At 40.5% G+C, this 16,748-nt stretch overlaps 1 protein-coding gene across 1 annotated transcript in view; it reads left to right on the forward strand.

Moving 5' to 3' along the window:
* Positions 1–4,305: 4,305 nt before the first annotated feature.
* The window catches only part of LOC111525475 (putative pregnancy-specific beta-1-glycoprotein 7), a 127,280-nt gene continuing 114,837 nt past the window's right edge, over positions 4,306–16,748 (forward strand). The window contains 2 exon segments of the mRNA XM_026448292.1: positions 4,306–4,584; positions 7,779–7,857. Coding sequence (XP_026304077.1) covers positions 4,306–4,584; positions 7,779–7,857 — 358 coding nt within the window.

A 16,748-nucleotide genomic window follows, 5' to 3' on the forward strand; every position in this document is an offset into this window, starting at 1 on the left:
TCTACATATACACAAATGTGTATATTTATAGATATATGTATCTATATATTAATTTATATATATTCACATCTAATGAATATAAGTATGTATGTGTTTCTATATACATACTCAAGCACAATTTTTTGAAAAGTGGTGAAAAAACCCCACTATGTAAAACACACCCACCCTAAGAATTTATACATACATACACATATGTACATGTGTATCTATGTGAATATATGTATATACGTGACATATATACACGTATATACACATATACACATGTTTACACATATATTTATATACATATATACGTATATACATATATACGTGTATATTTATAGATATATGTATCTATATATTAATTTATATATATTAACATCTAATGAATATAAGTATGTATGTGTTCCTATATATACACTCAAGCACAATGTTTTGAAAAGTGGTGAAAAAAAACCCACTATGTGAAACACACCCCCCAATCAGATAGCCCTCATACACTTATATGTAGACCCCTCATGATATTATCTGCAGGCAGGTTCAAGAATTTAGGGACATGAGACAGTCCAGCAAACAGCACATGCACAACATAAATGTCTTTGCAGAGACTGAGAGCTAATCTGGAGGCATGAACCTCAGCACTGCCAGGACACATACCCTCCCCCATGGATTCTGACTTTATCTGATCCAGCCCACTATCCAGATCTTGTTGTGGGGTTGGAGCAGAGGAAGTCACAAGCCTGTTTCCTGGACACTCTGTGAGCACACAAGACCCCCCATTAGGTCTCCCCACAGACCATCAGGCATTGTGAGGAGGACTCTAGCATGGGCTCAGAAATCACACAAGAGAATGAGCCACAGAAACACTGAGCCAGAGGAGCTGGTTGCTGACATGGAACAGGGTCCTTGTAGTTCACGAGTCCAACCCGGTCTGAATTCCCCTCACTTCATAAACCAGGCACCCCTGAGAAACAGCTTTTTCCCACGGTCTCCTCTGTGGTAACACATTAGGGTCCCTCAATGTCAAGATTCCAAAGATGGGAGAAACCTGGACAGCACACATCCCAGCTTCACCCTTCATCCCTCCCTGTCTCCCTCCCTCCCTCCTACCCTCCCAGGAAGCAGGGCTCAGGGCTCAGGGCTCAGGGCTCAGGAGGAAAGGCAGAACCCAGTGAGGCCAGAGATGGTGAGGTGTCTGAAAGGTGTTCAGTGAAAAAAGTGCATCCCCCTTTCATTCTAGCTGACAAGCCCTGTCCTGCACAGCTTCCTCCACCCTGAGGACTTCCCCAGACATCCTCTCTAACAAGGCTGACTGTTCCGTTCCCTTCCTGCTCACACTGAGGCCTGTCCTGCCTTCTGGGAAATGACAAATGCACCAAAATCAGCCAGAGCAGCCACCCCTGCCAGGCTCCATAATGAGGCAATGTCCCTGGGTCACCAAGAGAATGAGCGTCTACTGTGTCCCAGTCCAGGGCTCTTTCCCTCTAAGAGGCTGGCTCATGAAACAGGCCACCAGAAAGAAATCAGTGACTCCTCTATCCATTCTTATAATCACCTGACAGGTTCTTGCCCTCTTCATAGGCAAAGCCAATTTATCGAGAAGGTGATGTGTAGTAAAGAATGGTTCTACTTAGCCCAAGGTTGCCAAACAGGAGAACAGAAGTTTATTATGACTCAAATCAGCTTCCCCAATGGTTCAGAGGTTAGAGTTTTTCAAAAACTTTGAGGGGCAGAGGTCTAAGGAATAAATACTGTTGACTGGCTGGAGATGAAATCATGCAGGTAGGGGAAATGGTCTGTATTTGTTGAACGTGCTTCTGAGTGGGGACCACATGACTGGTTGAGTCATTAGTCATGAGTCTAGATGAGGTCGGCTGGTTGCCAGAATGCAAAAGTCTGAGAAACATCTCACAAGACAAATCTCAGGTTCAACAATAGTGTTGGTATCTCTAGGAGCAACTAGGAAAGTCACAAATCTTGTGACCTCTGGACACATGACTCCTGAGCAGTAAGAGATTATAGAAACTATGCCTGCATTTTAGCAGAATTTGGGCCCCTCCCATAATCCATGTCTTTTCTTAGATTTACCAAGATAGTCCTTGGTAAATCTTGACAAGATTTACAAGGTAGTCCTTGATGAGGAGGGAGCTAATTTTAGAGAGGGACTACTATCGTCCTTGCTTCAAAGTTAAACTATAAATTCCTCCCATAGTTACCCTGGCCTATGCCCAGGAATGAGAGAGGACAGCCAGCCTGAGGCTGGAGGTGAGATGGGGTCGGCCAAGCTAGCTTTCTCTCACCATCGTAAGCTTTGCCAAGGTGGTTTCACTTTCTACACTGACCCACCATGGGGTCGTCAGAGGCAGAAGGACAGATCTGCAGTTTCCAAAGCCCATGGGCTCATTTCACCCATTTCACTCATGACTCCATCCTCAACCTGCTGTGGGGCTCATATCCTCCAGTCATGCCCTAGAGACTTCTAATTTCCGTCGGGCATGTAAGTAGCTTAAAATTTTTCACTCAGTTCTAACAACAAGTAAAAAGCTGAACAAACTGAAAAATCAACAACTCGTTTAGATTTCTCAGAGAAGCAAGGTCTCAGTGCTAACTGGCCCACATATTGGAGAGACCCACAGGCAAATACAGAGCAGCACACCATACCTGAGCAGAAACACAGCCACAGAAACCCCAGTGGGAACCAGTGCTGGGGTCAGAAAACCTGAACTGTAATAGAGGAAATTCTGGAGGCTCAATGTGGACACAGCGTAGAGATAAACACACCAGTGGATGGATTAGTCTTGGGAGTAGGGGGACAGTTTTATGACTCTTAGCTCCTGGAGCTCCACCAGGTTCTCACAGTCAAGGTCCAAAAAGAATCCCCACATCCTTCTTGTAGGAAGAAGGAAAAAAGCCACTTGGAAAGTTGTCAGTGAATTATATTCTTCTTGGAAAGACCTATCCTTAAGAGAAACTATTTTACTGCAGCCTAACTAGCTGGGGTTTGATGGGAGCTTAACTGGCCAGGGGGAGGGGAAATATCCAACTCCAGCCTCCTCAAGTCATCATATCCCACCTAATGGAAAGAAAATCCTGAGAGGCATTTGTGACATTCACAGCCCAGGACACAGACCTCATCCAGAACCACAGAACCCTTCCCTCCCCACACTCACCACTATATCACTGAATGCCTGCTCACTCAAGCCGCTTTTACCGAGTACATCATGTGTGGTTTTCAAAAAAATACAAGACAGACTATGGCAAAAGAAAATGCAGTTTGAAAGACAGAGCAAGGATCAGAACCAGGCACAAATGTGGTAGAGATGTTGAAATTATCAGACTGAAAATTTAAAACAACTCTGGTTAAGGATTATGATGGAAAAAGTAGACACCTTTCAGGAATAGATGGATGATTTAAGCAGAGATGGCTGTTCTAAGAAAGAACCAAAAGAAATACTAGAGATTAAAAACACTTTAAGAGAAATAAACAATATCCTCCAAGGGCTTACTGGTAGGCTGCACACAGCTGAGGAAAGAATCTCCAGCTTAAGCGTGTGTCAGTAGAAACTTCCAAAACGGAAACAGCAAAGTTTAGCAAGAGAAAAAAAAGTAGAACAACATATTCAGCTTCATATTCAATATTTTGTATTGACAATAGCATATTTTATATTCTGTAGTTATATTTTGTATTTTGTAGACTAAAAGGCTATAACATACACATAATGGGAATACTGGTGGTTCCTAGGACCAGTTGGAGCTGGCCAGATGGGTGCTATCTGATTTACTGCCTGTTTCATGCACACCTGTGTATTCATAACAACACTGTCATAAGGTGGGGTCCTTTGGGTGGGGAGATGCATGAGCCACTGCTGCCTCTCTTAGACTCTGCCCAATTTAAACAAAGTTAATCAAACTCTAATTGTTTGACCCCGCTCAATTCACTCTTCACCAGTGTTGCTGCTTGATTCACACTTCAGAAGTCTGTGCTTCTCCCACACAGAGCAGGTGGCCCCATGGTCTCTGAGCCCTCAGATCATCATGCATCTGTCTTTTGACACCCAGACCTGCTGTGGGCTTTTAAGGACTTGGATTGGTTGAGAGGTGGGAGATGTCAACTCTAATTGGAAAATGCTCATGGAGAAATCAATGGTGCCACACAGAGGAATCTTCTCTGTTATCTGCACAGCGAATCTGCCCAAGCCTTATGTCACCAGCAACCCCGTAGAGGATGAGAAGGCTGTGGTCTTAACCTGTGAACCTGAGACTCATGGCACAATCTACATGTGGTAGATAAATGGTCAGAGACTCACAGTCAGTCCCAGGCTGCAGATGTCCAATGACAACAGGATCCTTGCTCTACTCAGTGTCACAAGGAGTGACACAGGACTCTGTGAATGTCAAATGAAGAATGTAGAGAGTACCAGCCACAATGACCCAGTGACCTGGATGTTCTCTATGAGTATCCTCTTTTCCTTCATGGCCAAGGCTGCCAGCCCAAATCCACATAACCCGAGGTCAGGCCTCTCAGTCCCTCTCAGGTCCAAGTATGAAGACATTTACCCCTGGACCCCCAAACTGGCCATGACTTCCTATCCCAGGCAAACCTGGGTAGGCCCACCCTTGACCAAGGATAGGAGGGGAGGGGCTTCTCCGGTCATAGGAGACTCTGGTTCCACAGCTTGTGATGGGAGAAACAGGTGAATGTCTTAGACTCCTCCAGTTCAGTGAACACAGAGGAAGTTTGGCTGGGACTTCAGGGTTGTGACTTGGCAAAAAGGAACACTGTGCCCCTTCCACAGACCAGGAGCTTCTTGTTCCCTCTGATAACATTACCTCTGCCTTTATTCTCTTTGCTCCAGATGGCCCAGATAAACCCACAACTTATTCTTCAGGCACCTATTACTATCCAGGGTCAAATCTGAACCTCTCCTGCCTCGCAGGCTCTAACCCATCAGTACAGTATTCTTGGCTGCTGAATGGGAATAACCAGCAAACAGGACAAGAGCTCTTTATCCCCCAAGTCACTACAGAGAATAGCGGGGACTATCTATGCTAAGTCTATAACTCAGTCACTAATGGCACAAACTTCGCAACCAAGAAAATCACAGTCCCTGGTAAGTGGATCGCTGGAACATTGGCAATATGCTTTCAGGTGAAGCCTATCTGGCTTTTCCAAGAAAGATCCAGGAAAACATTTTTATTCTCAGCCTGTGTCCCATGCACAAAAGTAAATCCCAAAATTTTCTCCTGAACCCTCCCAATTCATATCTACAGATTCTCTTCCCCTTGTTTTCTGGATTTCTGGTGGATGACCTTGGGCCCAGCCTGAGAAATGTAGGGAAAAGGCTTTATCAGTCCCAAGCCCTATGCAGTGTAAGGGCCTTCACACAGGGGAAAAGAGGAGGGTCCTCATGGTCAAGCTATTTCTGTCTGTCACCAAAACATCCCTTCTGTCACCTTGTGTGTGTGTGTGTGTGTGTGTTTGTGTACTCCATGAGCTGCAATGAACATCAGAGGCTTCAAAATAAGCCCACACTTTTCCCCAAATGAGAGGAGGAAGCCCCTTGGGTGAGGGAGAAGCAGCTCAGACTCTGCTCCCTGCAGGCTCGCCCAGTGACCGACCCTGCCCTGACTTCACCTGGGTTGGGGCTAGAGCATGTCGATAAGGTGCCTGGGTAGTTGGTTCTGAGTCTGGCAAATAAAGCTGCCAGCAGAAGCCAAGCTTCCCATGGGTAAAGCTTTAAAAAATGGGAATAGGGCTGTGTCCTGGCTCTGAAGTCACTGCCCGTCTGAGTCTGTGGACATAGCACATGGAACACAGCACAGAGGACAGTGAGTGATGCACACTTGGAGAAATAGGGAGATTAACTCATAGAAGCTCTCTATGGCAGGGAAGGAACCATGACAAAAAGTGTGTATTTATAGAGAGGGTAAGAGTACCAGACATTATATATCTAAGACTTAAACCATTAACTGTTTCTAGTCGTGCAATTTAGTGTTGTGTAACCATCAACACTATCCATTTCCAGAGCTTTTTTTTATCCTACCTCTGTACCCAATAAATGATAATTCTCATTCCTTCTCCCCCTAACCCCTGGTAATCACCATTCTAATTTATGTCTCTATGTAACTGACTATTCTAACTATCTTACATAAATGGAATTATATAATAATTATCCTTTTGTGCCTGGCTTATTTCACTTACCATAATGTCTTCAAGGTTCATCTAGTTTGCACCATGTGTCAAAATTTTATCCCTTGCTAAGATTGAAGAACATTCCAAAGCATGGACATACCTTTTTGTTCATCCACTTATCTTTCAATAGACTTCTCAGTTGTTTCCACCCATTGGCTATTGTGAGTAATGCTTCTGTGAACATCAGTATACAAATATCTGTTCAATTTTTTTTCAATACTTTTGGCTGTATGTCTGGAAGCAGAATTGCTGGTTCAAGTGGTAATTCTTTAATTTTTTGAGAAACTGACATACCGTTTTCTTTTCTGTTGTTGTTGAGACAGGGTCTTGCTCTGTCACCCAGACTGGAGTGCAATGGTGCTATCTTGGCTGACTACAAACTCCACCTCCCAGGTCCAAGTGATTCTTGTGCCTCAGCCTCCCGAGTAGCTGGGACTACAGGTGCATGCCACCATACCCAGCTAATTTTTGTATTTTTAGTAGAGATGGGGTTTTGCCACGCTTGCTAGACTGGTCTCAAACTCCTGACCTCAAGAGATCCACCCATCTCAGCCTACCAAAGTGCTGAGATTACAGGCCTGAGCTGGCTGTACCATGTCATTTTTCCACAGTGGCTATAACATTTCCCATTGCCATCAGCAATACACTGAGAACTTCAATTTTCCCATGTACTCGAAAACATTTGTTTTGTGATGTTGTTGTTCATGTTGTTTTTATCAAAGCCACCTTAATGTGTGTGAGGTCATGTATCACTGTGGTTATGATTTTTATATCTCTAAGTATTAGTAATATTGAGAATCCTTGCATGTCCTCATTGACCATTTGTATATCTTCTGTAATAAAATCTCTATTTTAGTCTTTTGTCCATTTTTAAATTGGGTTTTTGGATTTGTGCTGTTTTTGATTTGTAGTGTTCTTCATGCATTCTGGAAATTAATCCGTTATCAGATATACGATTTGCGATATTTTCCCTATGTCATAGTTTGCCTTTTTACATTCTTGATAATGGCCTTTGATATATAAAAGTTTTTAATTTTCATGAAGCCCAATTTATCCCTTTTTTGTTGCCTATGCTTTTATAGTTATAACTAATAAATCATTCTGAAATTCAATATCATGAAACTTTCCTTATGTTTTCTTCTAAGAGTTTGGTAGTCTTCACTCTTCCATTTAGGTCTTTGATCCATTGTGGGTTCATTTTTACATATGGTGTGAGGTAAAAGTTCAACTCATACTTGTCCAAGGATAGCCAGCTTTCGCAATACCACTTGTTGAAAAGACTGTCCTTTCCCCATGGAATGGTCTTGGCACTGTTGACAAAAATCATCTGGCCATAAATGCAAGCTTTCTTTCTGGGTTCTTTATTCTATGCCATTGGTTTCTATGTCCCTCTTTACGCCAGTACCACACTGTATTGATTACTGTAGCTTTGCATAGATGCTGAAATCAGAAAGTGTGAGTCCTCCAGCTTCCTTTTTCCTTTTCAATATTGAAGTTTTTAATTCCATCCTGGACATGCGGTACTCAGATATTTTTGAAGGTTTTGGGATGTGAGAAAGGCTGATTGCCATTTTCTATGACTTTAGAACTTTTCACCTTTTCATAGTTGCATCTTTCTCTTGGTGTCTCAGTTGTGGCAGCCATGAATGGCCTCCATGGCAAGGACTTGACTGACAGAGGGCCAGGTCAGGGCATTTCAAATTCACCTTATATATGATAAGTCTATCGTGTATATACTTATCATTTATGTATGATAAAATTGGCATTTATATTACATATGTGAATTTTATATATAAATGGCCTAGTGTCTGTGTGTTACCTTTTTCATATATATGGAAATATGTATATATTTTAAATTGGTATGTATTATATATTTTTAGATTATTATATATTGTATATAAATAAGTATATATAGAGAAATATGTATATGCTTTTTCCATATATATAGAAAAAAAGAACACATAAAACACTAGGAGGCTGTGGACACAGCACATGGGACACAAGCACAGTGTGTCCCATGTGTCCCACTTACAAGGACAGTAAGTGACACGCACTTGGAGAAATAGGGAGATTCGGCCATGGGAGCTCTGCATGGGAGGGAAGGGACAGTGACAAAAAGTGTGTATTTATAGAAAGGGTGAGACTACCAGACACCACATATATATATAACATATGTCAATTTTATTATATATAAATGTCCTTGTGTTTTATGTGTTACATCTTTTTCCATATACATATATGGAAAATATGTATGTTTTACATTATTATACATTTCTATTATATGTTTTGTTATTATATATATTATATATAAGTATATGGAAATATATTTTTTCCTATACACATGAAAAAAGAGGTAACACATAAAACACTAGGACATGGTTACTGGCTACATGTGGGAGACAGAGAAAAAAACTAAGTGCAAAAAAATCAAGCCTGGTATGTTAGTTTATACCCATTGAGATGCATCCAAGATGAGATTCGACATGCAAGGTAATTTATTAGGAAAAATGCCTGTGAGGGAAAGTGGAGCAGGCATGACAAAAGTCTGGGAGAGCCTTGGGACCACTATGCAAATCTGATTCCTGTGAAGGAGAAAGAGAAAGAAGGTTTAGCTACAGTTCAAAGACAGTATGGCAAGGCTGACAGGGAATCCTCCCACCAGTCACCCAGGAGAGTAAAACAGAGTCTCATAGAACTGAGCTTCCTTTCATATCCCTGCTGGGAGCTTCAGGAAAGTGAGGACTCTTTGCAAAGTAGGTTGTAAATTTGGAATGCACTGATCTGGGCCTTCTGTCAATCAAATCAGTTGATTATTAATTAATCAATTATTAGCTCTGAGTATTGGAATTACCTAGGGAAATTTTTCAACATACATAAGCCTATACTTTCTTGGCCCTATTCAATAATGGGTTCCACCAAGAACTCCTTAATCCTCTTGAGAAACACAAGCTGCCATGGAGACCTGACAGAGTCTTATTCATGCCTACCACAACTGAGACACTGAGAAAAAGATGCAACCATGAAAAGGCAGAAAGTTCTAATGACATAGAAAATAGCAGCCAGCCTTTCTCATATCATAAAGCCTTCAAAAATATCTGAGTGCAGCATGGTCAGGATGAAATTGACAGAAGACTGATCACTAACCTAGAAACACGTTGAGAGGAGAAAAGAAAAAACTGCAAGAGCATAGTTGGCTAATCATCTATCAGCAACCCTCCTACAAAATTAATATAATCCTTGAAGGAGCAAGTAGAAACTACTTCATACTGAGTGACGGTTCCTAAGGTACTGTACTGTAAAATAACATCACCTTTATTCCTTGTCTTCTTTTCTTTCCATGGCAGATACTTCAGTACAAGGAAGTTCTCCTGGCCTCTCAGCTAGAGGCACTGTTGGCATCATGATTGGAGTACTTGCCAGTGTGGCTCTGATAAAGCAGCCCTGGTGTAGTTTATTTCAGGAAGACTGGCAGGTATGACAGCCTTTCCTTTTGTCCTGCTTCCTGCAGGGCTGACTCCCATGCTTGGGAGAGGGAAATAACTTCTTTGCTTGTATTTGGGACTGGATCTCCTCCTCCTCCCACTAATCACCTGCTTCTCAGCACTTATTCCTGCAGATCTCTTTTCCCCTGTTCTTCATGCTCCCTGTACCCGCCAATGCCTCTTAGACATAATTATCCCCAGCCTCTGCTCATTTGTTTCCCAGATTCAACAATACATTATAAAACCCTCTTGATCCTTTTTAATATCTCTCAACTTTTGTCATTCTCTCCATTCCCACAACCTCAACAACTGCTAGAGGTACTGCTTGACTTACCTCCAGTCTTTGAAATTGTCCTTGTGTATGGCTGCCATATTACCTTCCTAAATTCTAGTTAACTCGCCTAATCAAAAATCTTCAGGGATCTACTTTTGCCTATTTGATAAGTTCACATTTCTTCTCTTTACTAATTTTTATTGCTTCCATTCTCTTTAGGAATAATAATTCTCTTTAGGAATTATTCCCTAGTATAATTCCTCCATTCTAATTAAATCTGTCTTTCTACGTATCCCTTCCCCTCCACCTGATATACACATAGAATTCTTAGTTCCAATGCTATGGCTAAAAACAGGGTGATTTCCCATCTGCCATCTGCGTTATGGGCTTACCCATACCCTTCATCACAAGCAACCTCTGACCTCCTGGAAAACAATGACTCTAGCGTTAATGTGTAAACCTGAGACTCAGAACACAACCTACATGTGATTGAAAACCTTTTTCCTGATGACCAACTCATATATTCATGAAAGATACAGAAATGAAGAATGCAAAGTTTCTACCCCAAGGAACATAAAGCCTAAGATAGATGATAAGACCCAAAAAATAATTATAATAGCAAAATAGAAAAAAGTGAATGCCACAAGAAATCAGAGATCTGATGGGAAATATAGCTACACATTGGAATCACTGGAAAACGTTTATTTAAATGGATGCCCAAGCCCCATCCACAGGATCCAATTTAATGGTCTAAAGTGAGACTCAGGCATTGGTTGTTATGGGACGTCAGGGATCCCGAATGGAGGACCAGCTGAAGCCGCAGCAGAAGAACATACATTGTGAAGATTTCATGGACATTTGTTAGTTCCCCAAATTAATACTTTTGTAATTTCTTATGCCTGTCTTTACTGCAATCTCTCAACATAAACTGTGAAGATTTCATGGACATTTATCACTTCCCCAGTCAATACTCTTATAATTTCCTATGCCTGTCTTTACTTTAATTTCTTAATCCCATCATCTTTATAAGCTGAGGATGTATGTTGCCTCAGGATCCTGTCATGATTGCATTATCTGCACTAATTGTTTGTAGAGCATGTGTGTTTGAACAATATGAAATCTGGGCAACTAGTAAAGAAACAGAATAACTGCGATGTTCAGGGGACAAGGGAGATAACCATTAGGTCTGACTGCCTAGGAGCCGGGCAGGACAGGGTTATTTCTCTTATTGCTGAAAACAGGTAAGAGAAATATCACTGAATTCTTTCCCCAGTAAGGAATATTAATATTTAACAGCCCTGAGAAAAGAATGCATTCCCAGGGGGAGGCCTCTAAAATGGCCGCTTTGGGAGTGTCTGCCTTATGCAGTTGTTGATAGGGATGAAACACACCCTGGTCTCCTGCAGTGCCCTCAGGCTTGCTAGGATTAGGAAATTCCAGCCTGGCAAATTCTAGTCAGACTGGTTCTCTGCTCTCGAACCCTGTTTCCTGTTAAGATGTTTATCAATGACAATGCGTGCACAGTGGGACATGAAACTTCATCAGCAATTCTAGTTTCACCCTGGCCTTGTGACCTTGCCCTGCCCATTTGCCTTGTGATATTTTATTGCCTTTGAAGCATGTGATCTCTGTGACCCATACCCTATTTGTACACTCCCTCCCCTTTGAAAATCGCTAATAAAAACTTTCTGGTTTTACGGCTCAGGGCATCACAGAACCCTGCCGATATATGATGCCTCCCCTGACACCCAGCTTTAAAATTTCTCTTTTGTACTCTTTCCCTTTATTTCTCAGAGTGGCTGACACTTAGGGAAAATAGAAAAGAACCTACGTTGAAATATTGGAGGCTGGTTTCCCCAATAATTGGTAATTTTTAAGTCTTCCCAGATGCTACCAATGTGTAACCAGGATAAAGAACACCTGTTCTAATAGATAAAACTTAGACCTAAATTAATGGTTATTAGCTGGGAGTATTGGAATTACCTAGGGAAATTTTTCAACATATATAAGCCTATACTTTCTTGGCCCTATTCATTAATGGGCTCCACCAAGAACTCAGTAATCCTGTTGAGAAACACAGGCTACATGGAAAATCCACTTCATTTGATATGCAAAATTATATGAAAAGCATTTTAAAATAAGTGGTAAGGGATGCTAAACCTTCTCTATGTTATATTTATGGGTATGTTGCTGATATGATTGCTCCAAAAATTATATGACATTTCTAGAAATTAAATATGTTATCAGCCATAATGTCACATACCGCAGAACTAAATTTTTATGTGAGCTGTGTCATTATCATAATGAATTCTCATCAGAGTTTTAACCATAGTCATTTAAAATCTTTGTCATTCACAGACAGTTGTTTTTATTCTTCCTTAAAGCATTTCCAATCAACTACAGTCCAAAATTGCTTCCTTTTCAAGGAGATTTATGGAAAAGATGCTGGCAAGTACACTTTAATACAAGTTTCTGATAATTTTAAGATTATACCACTGAACTGTCTAAGAACTTCCAAAACTTTAACAAACAGGCTGATATCTTCATAAAATTCCCAGCCTAGACCAAGCAGGAAAAACATTGATTTCATTGAAATAAATGATAATAATGAGGATAATGTTTTTATTATTTTTATTTGAAAATTTGCTGATTCTTTAAATGGTTTGTTTTCTAGATTTATTGAATTTTTTTTCTTTTAATGTATCTATAGCTTACATAGTTCAATAAACTATACTTTTGGGAATGATAATTGAAACACTGACTTTTGCTCTCTACCTGACTGCCCCAGAATTGGGCAACTATTCATGAGTATTGATATGTTTATGGTAATACTGATGTTTGCACAAGTACAGTAACAGTCTGCTGTCTTTGTAACAGGACTCATTTGAAAACATTGGTTATATTACCAAGGCTTTGACTGGGATGTTATATTTAAGAATATAGATAGAATGAACCAATATGAACTGCAGGCAAAGTCTGAAGTCAGCCTCGGTTTGGATTCCTATTCTCAAGAGGTTTGTAAAAGTTTAATCTGAGATTCCTTATAAAAACTTAGAGCAAAGAAAATTTTAAAAGAGCCACATGGTCCATTGCTACTCTTGCTACACTTATGTAAAGAATCAGACCATGTTTAAAGAAACTCAACCTATTTTGCAAACAAATTTATTCTACTGAAATTATTATTGGTAAAAATAGAGATGCCTATACAGACAAAAATTATGTGGAAAATAAAAACTGTATTATACCTGATATGAGATTGCAGCTCTGTTCATTGTTTCTGTGTTTTTATTATCCACCTGCAGACTGGACATTACCCTGAATTCTACTAGTTCCTCCAATTCCATTTTCTCCCATGGAATCACTGAGAACAAGACCCACTCTGTTCCAAAAGGCCTATAAGCTGGAGGTGGACAACTCAATGTAAATTTCATGGGAAAACCCTTGTACCTGAAGTGTGAAACACTCAGAGCTCACCAAAATGTTTGATGCATAATGTCAGATGCTCAAACTACAAACCAGGACAAGTTGATGACTCCACACTGGGGACAGTTTTTCCCAAGATGTCAGAACAAGACTCCCCATCATGATGAGGCTCTTACCCCTCTTAACTGTTCTTGCTTATGCCTGCCTTTTTCACTTGGCAGGATAATGCAGTCATTAGAATTTTACATGTAGTAGCTTCTGAGGGTAACAACAGAAGCTGTTGTCATCTCAACCTCAAACTTTTACATAACATCTCAGGGGGAAATGTGGCTCTCTCCACCTTGCATAAGGGTTTCCAATAGAAATTAACACAGAAATATTGCCTGTGTGTTTGCAGAGAAGATGATTTCTATAAAAAGGTATGAAAGCTGAAATTATAGTAGAGTCCCCTTTAAATGCATATTGTGTGGATGGCTCTCACCATTTCCTAAGAGACACATTGTAAAACGTGACAGTAATACTGATTCTAGCAGGATAAAACATGTACCACATTTGCTAATACTGTTTTTTTAAAATAATTGTAAAAGAATAGGGTGGGCCCGGCCCTCCCACGTGTCCAGGGCAGGTCTCTGAACAGTATCCTCCATCTGCGGTAACAATGCCTAAGAAGATGACATGGACTTGGTCCTGATATGCAGCCATCCCTGTATACCCTTTCCCTGCTGTAGGGTAGTACCAGCCCAGGGCCCAAATCTTCAGCTGGAGAGCTGAGAGAGAACATGGGATACCCAGCATCCCTTACCTTCTTCCAGTCCACTGCAGTGGCTGCTGGCGTGGCCCATTTACCCCTGAGGACATCCATCTGCTGACCCATAGTTTCTAAGAGTCAGACTCTTCTGGCTTCTCTGAGCCCCAGATACTTTCACTCTGCTGAACCCTTCTTCTTCCCATGGGTGTCATTGTCTTAGCAGACACTTCCTTCAACTGCAGCTAACAGGTAAGCCAAGACCCAGACCCCAGAGGATAAACAAGGATTTCAAAACCTACTGTGTCCAATGGAGATGCCCACTGTACAGAGGTAGAAAGAAGTAGAGATGTATACAACTCCCCCAACAACATTGTATCCCAAAACAATGTCCTCTCTGCCACTCATTGTGGAATTCACTGTCTCTCACCACATGGGCAAGTGCTTCCAGGGTCTCACAATTCTTCCACAAGCAGCAATGCACACTTTAACACGGCGCTTCAGCAAATAAAGTGGTGACAATTTACCTGCTTAAAGTTTCTTAAAAGGTTCTCCCAAATTTCCCCCTGAAGAAGACAGAAAAGGCTTTCCCAATTGTGAAACATTGGCCTCCTCACCTTTCAAAAAAGTAATAGCCAAAACAATGAATAGCCAAAACAATCTTGCCAAAATAAATTGCAGGACTTGAACTTTCTTATTTGAAATCTCACAAAGGAGTAGTATAATTATTAAAACAGGAGCTGCTGGCATAAGAATACACATAAAGACAAATGGGATAGAATTGAGAATCGAGAAATAAACCTCACATTTATGGTTAATTGCTCTTTGAAGAGGGTGTCAAGACAATTTAATGGAGAAACAATTCTCCTTTCAAATGATAGTGCAGAAACAACTAGATAGCCACATGCAAAACAATGAATTTCGATAACTACCTGCCACCATATCAAATAATTCTCTAAAAAAATGGATCAGTGAGTTAAATATAAGACCTATAACTATAAAAATATCTTAAAAATAGACACAGGTAAATCTTGATGACCTCAAATGTGCAATGGATTCTTAGATATGACACAAAAGCAGGAGAAACAGGAAAAAAAAGATAAATTGGGCTTTATCAAGATGTGAGCCTTTTGGGCATCAAAGGAAATTATCAAGAAAATGATTAATAGACACAGAATGAGAGAAAATATTTGCAAATCATACATAGGCAGTTTTCATGTCCAGATAATATAAAGAACTAGCTACAACTCAATAACAAAACGACAAACCATCCAATTTATAAATGGGCAAAAGACTCAAATAGACATTTCTTCAAAGAAGATATACAAATAATCAAGAAGGACATGAAAAGATACTCAACATCATTAGTCACTAGGAAAATGCAAAGTCAAAGCTGCAATGAGACACCACATTATACCTACAAAAAAGGCTACCATTCTTTTGAAGTGTTAAATAACAAGTAGCAGCATTATGTAGAATTTGGAATCCTCATACATTGTTGGTAAGAATATAAAAAGGTACAGCCACTAGGAGAAACAGTTGTGCTGTTCCTCAAGAAGGTAATCATAGAATTCTCATATGAAACAGCATCCATTCCTAGGTATATACCTAAAGAATTGAATCCAGGGACTCAAACAGGTACACGCATGGGAATGTTGATTGCAGCATTACTCACAAAAATAAAATGTGAAAACAATCCAAGTGTTCATCAACACATGAATAAACAAATAAACACATACAATGGAATGTTAATCTGCCATAAAGAGTAATGAAGCTCTGACATGCGCTGGAACATGCATGGACTTTGGAAACATTATGCTAAGTGAAATATGTCAGAAACAAAATAACATATATGTATAATTCCATTTAAATGAAACATCAAGAATAGGCAAATTCATAGAGACAGAGTAGAGATGATGAAGGTCTAGGGTGGAAAATACAGGGAGTTATTATTGTTTAAAAGATACAAAATTTCAGTTTAAAATGATAAAAATTTTCTAGGAAAAATAGTGGTGATGGTAACTGAACATTGTGTATGTGGTTAATTCCACTTGATTGCACATTTTAAAGTGGTTAAAATAGCACATTATTCACAGAACTGTGAAAAATAGATTTCTATTATTTAATTCACCCAGGCTGAGGTGTTTGTTATGGCAGCTGGAGCCCATGAATACATCATCTGACCCAGTGTTTTCAATGAAACGCATCAGTTTTTCAATAAAGTTAGCTGGAAGCTCCTGTCTCCAGCAAAACCAGAGGTCCCAAAACAAGAGCTCCAGCAGGGGCTCAACCAGCACAGGTCCCATAGGGCAGCCTCGATGTCAGGCCCTGGATGGCATGTGAGGCTATAGTGATACAACCACAATGTGAAAGTGTAAGTGTTTTTACTACTTACAGACACTGGGGGAGAACTCGGCACACCTGGGAACCACAGATACAGAGGTCAGTGAGCCCAGGCAGGGAGGAGAGAACAGACCGGTAAGCCGATGGCTTTAGTAAGTCCAGGTGTTATCTGACAGGTTTCCAGCAGGGAGCTTTAATGGATGTGTTTAAAGCAAGCAGCATAACACTGGGACAAGGAGCTGATGCTGTGACTGAAAAACGGTCACTTTAAATGTGAGGGCAAATGTCAGAATTATCCGTTTAAAGAAA

The sequence above is a fragment of the Piliocolobus tephrosceles genome, chromosome 21 (genome assembly GCF_002776525.5).
Source record: "Piliocolobus tephrosceles isolate RC106 chromosome 21, ASM277652v3, whole genome shotgun sequence".
NCBI lineage: Eukaryota > Metazoa > Chordata > Mammalia > Primates > Cercopithecidae > Piliocolobus > Piliocolobus tephrosceles.